Here is an 11,140-nt window from a genome sequence, read left to right on the forward strand (position 1 = left end):
CAGACTACTGGGAAGTGGCCTGGTTATCAGAGTATCATACTGTTAACATCATTGCTGGACAAATTTAGATTGAAACCTTCAACATGGCGCTGCTTATGAAGGGCTGATGTCATTTTAATAATCTGTTTTATTATCTTATAAACACACTCTCTCTCTCCCAGCAGGCATTCATAAATCCTGCTCTGTGCTGCTCAAAGAGGATATTGGCAAACAATTTAGCTGTTTGAGCAGCCAAAGTGGCAACACGAAACTTGAAATTGTCAAATGTCCTAAGACTATCTACTTTGAGCTCCTCTGTGTTTGTCCCACATGGATAACAATCGAGCAGTGGCTCGAGGCCACGTCTAAAATACACTCCCACTTCCTGTAGGCCTGTCAGATAGAATCTCCTCATGAGCACACTCCTCATAAATTCAGACATGTTTGTGTGTGGAAAGAAGTTTTTGTAGATAATGACATTATGTAAACATGGGGTGGGTTTGATTTGAGCACTGGCACGTCCCCAGCTTCTGTAATGATGCCAGTTTTGCCTGAAGGCTGTGGGCTTTCCTCCAATCCTCTGAAGGAAACATGACAGACTCACCGGCCAAAAGGCTGACGTGAATGAGCCAATATGTCAAAAACCCAAAGCTTCCCCTGGTTACACTCGTTTTGTGTCATAGTAAAGAGGGCTGCCTCACACTCTCACAAGTCCCATCTTATCTAGTTTGGTTACAGATCACACTGGTGGCCTTTTTTCCTGGAGTCATTACATGTTTAATCTGGGATGCACTGGCTCAGCTTTCTCTGGCAATAGGACTGAATGTGAGATTGTCAGTGTAAGCTAAATTAAACACACCCTGCAGAGATTTTACATCTAGGAATGTGATGTTGGTCTCTGTTTTGTTTGGTCAGTTCACACAATTCTGTTCATCCATAGTTAAGAAGATTAGAATTGCTACAATTAGATATTGTATGATACTCAAGCTGAAAGAAATACTTTGTGTTGGTGTGTATTACAACAACAAAACTCTTTCCAGATTTCGTAGGAAAAGAAACGGCACAATAAAGCCATATTTAGATTGATATTAACTCAGCTGACAGCTTGATGGCTTTTTCTTAGCTGAGTGTTCATTATGTACCAGCTTTTCATAGCTCAGAGAAAATCAAACCTAATATATGACGGAAGTATAATTCCATTTCAGCTTTGTCACACAAAATGAAAAATGAGAGTTAGTAATATTAAGCCACTCTACTGGCAGCTGCTTTAACATTGTGTGCTTAGCCCAACACTGCAGAGATTGTATTGGTGCTAAAAAGATATGACTGATTATCATAAATATGCATCAAACACACACACACACACACTTTAGATTCCATCACTGTGGCAAACCACAGAGGAATTGGTGAAATGCTAATCTTATGCAGCTTTCTTATTTGGTACCTGATGACGATCCTGCTTTAGGTCCAGTGACTCTACCTGCAGCAAAATAAGTACGGTATTATCTCCATGCAAATATCACCAGAGGAGAGCAAACCGGCAGAGAGAGTGATCGACAGGCTGGCTGAGGGAATCATCAGCTTCCTCTGAAACGCAGGGGGAAAAACAAGATGTCTCACAGTTCAAAACAACCTCAGAGCCAACTGTAATTTCCAGCGCAGCCTCTAAGTGTGAGCAGGCAGTTAGGTGTTTCACAGGCTTTTATTATTTGACATTACTTCAACTATATTTAACATAATAGATATCTCAATTGTGCATCTACTTCCGGTTGTTGATATACAATATATTTTCATGGACCATTTATTATTACAATCTTAAACTCATCAACTCACATTTTTATCCTACATGCGGTCTGTATCTTCATAAAAAAATAGATTTGGAAACATGAATATTGAGCCAATTTGTGGGTGTAACGATTTAAAACTGCACTTTTGACCTATAGTTAATTTATGGCTGTAATTCCAGCAGGAGGAGGGAAAGCCAAACATGGGTGAGCAACACTCTTAAGACTTCTCGTCAGTCAGCAGAGGTGTAAACAAAGCTAAATGTGCAGCAATGTTGGAACACAACCAAACAATGCTGGCATTTAAGAATCACGCTACTTTCCCGAGAAGCATGAAATGATTGATTTGCATTGTGCCAGCATTGCCATAAATCTTTTTTTTCCTCAAAAAAAAAGGTAAAATTTGCAATCCTTCACTAAAAAGAGAAAAATACTGTTCAAATATATATATATATATATTTATTTCCATATACCTTCATACAAACATATTCTTTTCAAAAAAATAAACTGTTGAAAGGGGTGAATCAAGTGCACAGTCATAGTGTCCACAGAGTATTCAAAGAGTGGGTAAAGCTGTGTCATGATTGGATAAAAAGCAACAGAAGGGATCCTCAAGGTTCACACAATAACAAAAATACATAGCTGTCTCTCATCTATTGATCTCCATCACCTGAGTTTCAAGTGCTTTCAGCCCTCACAGAGATTCCTTAGATTAGAAAGATAATTATGGGCAATTAAATTATTCAACCCCAAATGATTAGCCTGCAGGTGCAGCTCTGATAATATATCCATCACATTTTAAAGAGGGTTTATGAGTGTTTTCACTTGTTTTCGATGTGAATCAAATGTTGTTTTCACGCTTTGTATCTGCTTTGCTAATGCACTTAAGCATGAAACAAGGATCAACCCTGATTTAAGGGCTTTAAATTCTCATTTTAGGGGGAAATTATTAATTGTAACACCCTCTGAGGATGTGCTTGAGTGGCACATGCGCCCAAGCCCCCAGACATAGCTCTTATTGGACTGACTGCTTTGTTTTCCAGCGTGAAAAGTTTGCATTTTCCACTGTCAGTTGGCAAAATGGTCCTCTTTGATGTCATGTGTTGTGTTCAAGTGGTTGGCCAGCTCTTGCATCACAGCATCTTTGCCAATCTGATCGTTCCTCCTCTTTTCCATGATCACGTCCTCCAGGCTCTGAAACTCCAGGACGTGATTCTTCTTCTCCGAAAAGAGTAACTTTAACCTGTACGGCTGCTTTCCTATCCTTATCTCCCCTCCGATTTTAAACTCCCGTTTGCCAAAGCGGCACCAGGCGGCAAAGCACTCAGAGTTCCTCCAGTACAGCTCTCTGTCTCTGGACCCAACATGGTCCAGGGCGTTACGCACGATCACCTCCGGCGGGAGCGCACAGTACCTGTAGAGGCCGTTCACTATCCTGCCTTTTTTGCCTTGGCTCACATCGGTGAGAAAGTTGTTCTTGATCTCCGCCCGGTGCAGATGAACCACCTGGAAGTCCCCGACGTACACAGCCCATTGGGGATACTGTCCGGTGTTCACAAACTCCAGCAGGTCTCCGGGTCTGCACTTGTTCAGGAGACTTTCCGCGGAGTGGGTCTCGGCTCCGGTGTTTGTCTCGTACACGCACTCCTCCCGGTAGAAGATCGAGCACTCCAGCTGGTCTCCGGGGTCGAAGGGCTTCTCCTCGTGGTTCACCATGTTTTTCTCCGATGAAAAGCGGTCCAGATTCTCGTCCTGGTCGTCGTCATCGTTGGAGAAAATGTAAGAGACGCCGATCCGCGGTCCGTTGTCGTCCGGTTCGAACACATTTGGGTCCGATGTTGGCACCTCTGCATAATTTAAATGCGTTAGTTTCTCCACCTGGTTCCCCATGAAAGGTGACCGGTGGATGAGAGGAGGTAGAGCTGAACACAGAAACAGGATCCACCTGTTTTCACCGGGGAGGAGACACGGAGAGAAGCGCAGGGTTGTGCCGCGCGTGTTAACTAAATCCAATGTATCCAGTAATCCATATCCGGCTGTATATATCCTCCGAATGAACACCTACTGCGCCACCCTGTATAAATAAACAAGAGAGTAGCTCAAACAAGGAGTTCAAAGCACATCAAACCAACCTGCAAGTCAAACTATTATACAGATCTCTCCCAACAGGTGCGACCTGACACACCTGTTGCCTCGCCATTTTTACAGCTGGATACTTTTTACACAGTGCGATATCACTTGCACCACTTGTTGTCATGTTTAAGCTGTTGTACACTACATTTAGTCCGGTTGTTTTTCAGTAAACTCTCTAGAGTAGGCTCACCTGCAGTTCAGCTCCCTCCTGTTGTCACATCGGTAAAATGAACCGGATTGTATGTGCTGGCGGAGCTGCTTCCTGTGTGTGGCTGTGGTCTGTGCTGTCTGAAGTATGAACCACAGCGAGTGTTGCAGCGAAACTCACCCGGGGACTGCTGGGAGGTGTTGGCTTTTAAAGCGACAGTACGCCTTTTTACCTCATTTACATATCAGGTGGTACTTTCTCAAAATAAATTATACATTATCAGAAACAAAGGTGCGAATAATTCAAATATTTTTAATTGGAAACGTGGCTCTACTACAGTGTTGAAATACTCTGTTAAAAGAAGAAGTCATGTATCCATGTAAGTAGAAGTACAAAAGCATCAAAAATAAAAAGTAAATAGAGCGGCCCATTTCAGAATAATTTATGTATAATTGTTGTAGCCTATATGATATTTATTGATGCATTAATGTGTTTATCACTTCAATGTTGCACTTGGTAAAAGCATAGACTGTATATAAAAGGTGTCATTGTTTTGAATTACTTTATATACTGCTTGGTAGCTTCACCTGTACTCATGATGATTTATTAGTTGATTTATATTTTTGAAATGTTAATCTAATGTGCAAAATAGCGAACTAAAGCTGTGAATAAATGTAGTGGAGTACAATATTAATTACTGGCAAATTGTAGCGGATTAGAAGTTTAAATGAGCATTTCATGGAAGTTCTCAAGTACAAGTACCTGAAAATCATACTAGAATGCGGCCCACCACTGATAAAAACAATACAAAAACCTAACAACTAGCTGACTTTATAATATTATGTTAAGGCGTTTACTAAAGTAAAATAATGTAATTGGTTCAATATAGTTAGCACATTTTTTTATTGGATGAAAGTAATATAATAAAATGTGAATACATTTCGTTGGAGCCTATAATACTTTTAAAATAAAAAGTGTATTATTAGGATAAAAACAGTACCACACAAACGATCTGGAGTTTATAAATTGATGTGACCGATGCATTGCTTTTTCTTTAGGTGAAGGATAATCCTTAAACTCAAAAACATATAGCATTAAGCATGCAGTGTGTTTGGTTTATACTCTCACATCTTTAAATAAAAAGAGCAGTTTACATTGAATTCTAACAAAAAGTTGCAGCCCATGAAGAAAACTTAATTTGGGAGATTAAAAAAAACAAAAAATGTGAACTTTCATGAATAAAGAAGCATGTACATCCTGTATCAAGGAGAGAAAGACAATGAATGATTTAGTGCAGGGAAAAGTAATTAAGAACACTTTCTCATGACATTCTCCCCGTTGTTATCAACACCATAGACTGGGTAATACGTTTCAGCCAAACATTGTTCCAGTTAATTATTCTATTATTTCCATACTCTGGAAGCTGTCTGCTATGATGAAATGAGCTTTAAAATGAGAAATCTGCTTAACAAGTACAAGCTTTTTACATTGTAGAAGGATTTGTGATGTAATTGGAGGATTAGTATCTCAAAGAAAAAGAATGCTACTGATTGAAACTAAATTCTGTTCAAACCTAGACTTTTTTATTTGATTAATTGAATTACATTATTCCACGAGATTTGAGGTTAAGTCCTTTTAATAATATTCAAACTGACTTTAAAATTATAGTTTTATTCCATATCTGAACCTGATGCCAGCGGATAAATGTTAAGTATCTCGGAAATGCACTCTGACTATATCAAACTTTTCAGCAGACTTGTCATATAAAAGGCACAGGTGTTATTAATAACCAGAACTATTCTATTTAAGTGTCTCAGGAAGTGATGAGGCACACTAGCAGGACCCTGCGACCAAAGCAGCCACCTCAGCCATCATTCAGTCCATTTGACACCTGTGCTTTTATACTGTGACAAGTCAAAATCTGTGAAAAGGCATAATCCAAGTTCTAATCAAGACTTACATAACACTATTACATTACATGTTACTTGTTAGACGCTTTTATCCAAAGCGACTTACATAATCAATACTGTGGACAATCCACACAGGAGCAATTTGGGGTGAAGTGTCTTGCCCAGGGACACAACGACATGCTGACTGCAGTGGGTTTTGAACCTGTGCTCCCCTGCTCCGAACACCAACGCTCTATCCACTGCGCCACACACCTCTATTAGCAGTACTTTCTTTAAAGGTCTGGTATTAGGTGCAATTAACTGAAGTCTATAGGAGCTGGTTTTAATCCCTTTAAAAGAGGCAGGTCATTTTACCCATAACATAATAACCCAGACTTCTTCTTTTGATGGGTGTCATACTATTTGGATTCAGCCCATACAAAGCAGTGTGAGAAAAGCACATGAATCAAACAAGATTGTTTGGAGTACCAGCTTCATCTGAGACCCTGCTGTTCCCCCCTCCTCTCCATCCAGGACTCATGTGCCAACAAGTGAAGCTATGTTCTCTTCCTGCCAGAAGGTACAGTCTTCCTTGGACATGCCAGATCTGGAGGCTTGCAGTGTCTCAGGCAGCCATTGCACCTTCTTCTCTGAGCAGATGAATGTGAATTCCTGATCAAACATACAGAAGAAAGCAAGCCTCTATGGGGAATCGATTGGGAGGCTTTTCTTCTCCTCGGCATGGAATGTCTGTACAATGTTGAGATTGAATTTCTGAGGATATTTACAGCCCTGCCTCCCTCCAAAGAAACAGCTTAATGGCTCAGCCTGTGATGCGCTGAATGCAATGCTGATGCGTGCTTGCGTGCCCTTCCCATAAATTGAACCCTTGTTGTTAAATTACCTATGACTTCACATGTTGTTCATTAAACAAGATTAGCTTTGCAGAATGCCAAAGAGAAATCAAGTAGAGTGTGGAAATGAATGAGTCAACATTGTAGACAATTTGTTGCCAGTTAATATGTTCATTGGCGAAATGCTCCGAGTGCTGCGTGACGCACACTCCGGAGTGGAAGCGCAATTAAATACTTTTTATAATGCCTGATGCAAGGTTATTACAAGATTAGCTTCACCTAGTTCCATCTTAACACAGCCTTTGTTTGTTTTTATTTGGAACAAAGACCCTTCACAGGAATAGCATGCAGGAAAGGGAGGGATTTAATCTCATAAATACAAAGTGCAGTCCCACAAAGGCCGTAGAATGGTTTGTTTATGGCGCATTCACGAAACTGATTTGGAGGAAATTGATTTAGTAGATCTAGTATCCTACTTCAGTTATGTGTGAAAATAAACCGTTATTTATTAAATAGTGATAACTAGTCGAATTTAAACATGAATTAAATGTTCGTTCATAATTTAAATTCAATGTACATAGGCTCACTAACTTGAGGCTAAAATGAACCATGCCTGGATTTATAGTTAGTGGATACAAGTCTCCAAATATCCTTTCAGCATACCTGAAGCTGAGAATTAAAGAACCCCAGATAAGTGTCTTTCCAACAATAACCATGTGTCCTCATGCAGACACTGCTCTCTTGTGGTTCTGCCGACTTACTGCATCAGGTAAAGGTACCATCCTCCCAATTATAAATGCAAGTTCGGTATTAAATGTGTATGAAAAGATCTTCAACTTTATTTAAATTCAGAACACTGGAGTACAAAAAGATTCTTCCCTTGAAATAAAAACAAGTCCTCAGTTCTTAGATTCTAAACTAGTGGCAGAGTTGCTGACAGGTATAACATCTAAATGTACATTTTCCACAAGCATCAGCAGATCAGAACTGAGTAAAAGATTCAACAACATATTCCTTTCTTATAAATCTAATAATACAATGGCACAGGTATAATGATGAATGCCAAATCAAAAGAAAAGTACTACGTCCGGTTGCCGTTTGTCTTCTTGCTCTGGATCTTCCTCCTCAGGATCTGGTCAGGAATCAGATCTGACTGTTTCACATCTGTATTCCCACAGCCCACCACAGGACAACTATAGAACGGGAAAATATTATTCAAAGAGTATCTAAACACACAAATAGAATATGCAAATTAACACAAAGCGCAAAAATATCCGCATCGATACTGACAGACACTTCAGGGACAACAACACGTGACCAAGTACTGCAGCATTTCATCAGTTCTAAACTTAATCGCAATAATTGTGGATAAAGTGTGACCGCAGAGGGGACTCCAGAGAATAGGCAGGTGTCTAAGAAAACAACATAGACAGGCACAGGGAATTCATCAGCGTTTCTTTACGAGCCGCTACATTTAATTTATTTCTGACATCAAAGCAGTATCATAAAGAAAATATGAGTTAAGGCAGATTGCTTGTCCCTCGCCAGCACGCAGAGATGTATAGAACCTGACTCAACTTTCTAACAGTCCTCTAAGGGAGAGCGTCTTACCGGCACTTCTTTTTCTGGCTGTGTCTTGCTTTGATCATTGCCAGTATGGCCCCTTCATCGTAGTGGTGATTACACTCCTTGTTCTTCATCGGGTTCACCATATCCACCTTGAAAACACATTCACAGTGGATTGTTATATGATACATATACAAAGAAACACAACTTTAGCCACTAAAACGTCAAATCAATGTGGTCTGCTATGGCTGAAGATACTGAAACAAGTGTGTTATTGTAGGGAATTAGGAAGAGTTGTAATAATACAATTTTAAATGAGTAAAAATAAGACATTAGGAGGCTGGAAAAGTCTACCAGTGTGAGTGGGCAGGTGAAGATCACTTGGGTCTGTGTGACAGCGATGTCTTCATCCAGCTCCTCCATGTTCTCTGCAGTCTCTTCGTTGCCTGAAATATATTATCAATACAGTCAGTTTCCACATTTCTAGATAGATTATGACCTGGATCAATGACAATATGTCCCACATAGATAGTAATACATTCAGAGCTAATTTTGCATGCTATTTTAATGCCAAAACAAATATAATTTAGCTTCAAAAATATACCAGTGTCCACATGAAGGAGTTAATGTTTGCCCCATTTCACCATCTTTCATCAAATCTTCCTTTAAAGTAACACACATAGCCTTGAGACATTATACTAATAGATGCTGTTACACACACACACACACACACACACACACACACACACACACACACACACACGCACACCCTTTTTTAGCCCACGCAAAGATCACAATATCTACTGCTGTTGTCCCAGTGAAGCTACAACTATCCAAAAGGCTATTCTTTGCTTAGGGTATTAAAAAACATGATGCATCCTTAAATTCTTCCACGCAGTGATGCAATGGTCCAGCCAATAAGGGAACACTTCAGTCTTTAGGAGAGCAAAATGTAAGCTTTATTCATGTATTCCTCAATATGAACATGAAGTGATTTAGCAATCATTTAATTACCAATTATGATGATTGATGGATTAGAGCTTCACAGAATACAAAATAATATGTTGACTGAAAATGACATTATCTCATATAACCATTTCTGTTCACACCCTAAAATATGTTTGCCTTCCACAATGCATCTTTTGGGAATGGATCAGACTGGGAGATTAACATAGGTGAAGCAGCAACTTCCCTTATAGCGTCTACAGAAAACAATATGGCCGTGTCTAAGCGTGGCCATGTCTTTAATAAGGGGTCACATAGGGACACTTAAAGAGCAGAAAATAACTGCTACAGGGTGACAGGCAAACATAATTATTCAGCAGTAAACAAAGGGAGTTAAAATTAGGCTAATTATTATTAAATAAGAACCCAATATTTCTGTCTGTCCTTGGCTCAGATTCCCTCCTGCAAGCACAGCGATCATCAAAGTATTTTATAATTCCTAACTTTATTTCATTGAGAAGATCAATTCTGATTATTTCTCCTTTATTTCCAGGTCGTACCTTGGTTCAGAATGTTCTTGATGCCGTCCTTGAAGGCCACGACTTTCTGGTGTTTCTGCAGCTCAGCGTCAGAGAGTAGGGCTGTTCTCTCTGTGAAGCGCTCCTTCACTGTGGCAGACAGGCTGAACATGGCCTCTGGCTGCTGTGAGGTCACCTACAGAAATAAAGGTAGGTTAGTATGCTGAGCCAACTTCAGAGTTTCTCCCTGATATCCAGAAAGCCCCCATCACCTTGATATTTGGACTTGCCACTCCAAAAAATCTGGTTGTGCACAGCGTAGCACAAGCTAGCATGAGTAAGCTTCCAAAGAACTAATCATCTTTATGCACTTTCCTTACATCTAAGCCCTTATCCCAGTAATGCATATTGAGGATCACCGGATCATTTAGTATAAAGGGCTAAGGGTGTTTTCCTCTTATGTGATTAGACCAGGCCAGATTGCTCTCACCTCTCCTGTGACTTGTTGCACTATATCAACAAAGCAGTTAATCTCCCTGTCCAGTTTGGCACACTCCAGAATCATGGCTTCCATCTCTTTGATGCCAGGGTCCGTCTCTTCACCTGTAGTTTAGCAGCACACAACATGAGGGACAACATTTTCAGATGATCCACTTGAGTAAAAGTAACAACAACAACAACAACAACACACTAACCTGTTTACGGGTAACCTATAAGGTAACCAACTAGGTTACCCGTAACAGTCTTGCATATAAAATTGTGTTGACATTTTACAAACAAACACATGTATTAAAAGTACAAGCAGTAGGTTGTACACAGTATGCCTAATGCAGGCATAATATTATATTTGACTATGATCACCAATGCATTACATGTAAGTGGTATTAACTGTTCAACGTGGAGCTAATTTGAACTATTACGACTAATGCTAATTCAAAACAAGAAATCGCGGGTAAGGCCCAAATAGAGCTATTGAAGAAGGAGCAGCAAAGCTAGTGACAGCACAACACTACTGAGTGTACTTGTATTTGTTACCAAGAGACTCCGCCAGGTCTATAGCCACATCTGTCACTATGACCATCGTGTTCTCGATCTCCTCCCGACAGGACTGCAGACTCGACAGTGTTCCGCGTACGGTGCTCAGAGACATTACGAAGGATGACTGATATTCCCAACAACACAAAGTTTAGCTACGTTATCCTGGCTTGCTAACCGTACCTGCTTGCATACCCAATACGTTTAGGTTAAAAACACGGCTCTGGCTAAAACTAATCACCCGCGAAAACTACAACAGTAGTTATGGCTAAGCTAAGGTCCGACTTCC

General features: G+C 40.1%; 2 protein-coding genes across 2 annotated transcripts; both read right to left on the bottom strand.

Annotated features, from left to right (window-relative positions):
- Window positions 1-2,194: 2,194 nt before the first annotated feature.
- On the bottom strand, window positions 2,195-4,213 carry LOC117460773 (protein LRATD2-like). The gene is made up of 2 exons (XM_034102320.2): window positions 4,087-4,213; window positions 2,195-3,837 (listed from the first exon to the last, which is right to left on the bottom strand). Exon 2 carries the CDS (start codon window positions 3,651-3,653, stop codon window positions 2,832-2,834), a length of 822 nt encoding a protein of 273 aa, XP_033958211.1. The 5' UTR covers window positions 3,654-3,837; window positions 4,087-4,213; the 3' UTR covers window positions 2,195-2,831.
- Window positions 4,214-7,597: 3,384 nt separating this feature from the next.
- On the bottom strand, window positions 7,598-11,128 carry nsmce2 (NSE2 (MMS21) homolog, SMC5-SMC6 complex SUMO ligase). The gene is made up of 6 exons (XM_034102608.1): window positions 10,852-11,128; window positions 10,307-10,419; window positions 9,859-10,012; window positions 8,708-8,799; window positions 8,399-8,505; window positions 7,598-7,980 (listed from the first exon to the last, which is right to left on the bottom strand). The coding sequence occupies exons 1-6, from the start codon at window positions 10,964-10,966 to the stop codon at window positions 7,869-7,871; spliced, it is 693 nt and encodes a 230-aa protein (XP_033958499.1). The 5' UTR covers window positions 10,967-11,128; the 3' UTR covers window positions 7,598-7,868.
- Between the last annotated feature and the right edge of the window lie 12 nt (window positions 11,129-11,140).

Source organism: Pseudochaenichthys georgianus, chromosome 16 (genome assembly GCF_902827115.2).
Source record: "Pseudochaenichthys georgianus chromosome 16, fPseGeo1.2, whole genome shotgun sequence".
Lineage (NCBI taxonomy): Eukaryota > Metazoa > Chordata > Actinopteri > Perciformes > Channichthyidae > Pseudochaenichthys > Pseudochaenichthys georgianus.

Excerpts from the sequence above, each read along its gene's own strand:
- nsmce2 (XM_034102608.1), bottom strand. The coding sequence starts at position 10,966 with ATGTCTCTGAGCACCGTACGCGGAACACTGTCGAGTCTGCAGTCCTGT. Across the intron at positions 10,013-10,306 it reads TGCAACAAGTCACAGGAGAG|GTGACCTCACAGCAGCCAGA; the intron begins GTGAGAGCAATC and ends TTATTTCTGTAG. Across the intron at positions 8,506-8,707 it reads TCACCTGCCCACTCACACTG|GTGGATATGGTGAACCCGAT; the intron begins GTAGACTTTTCC and ends TGTGTTTTCAAG.
- LOC117460773 (XM_034102320.2), bottom strand. The coding sequence starts at position 3,653 with ATGGGGAACCAGGTGGAGAAACTAACGCATTTAAATTATGCAGAGGTG.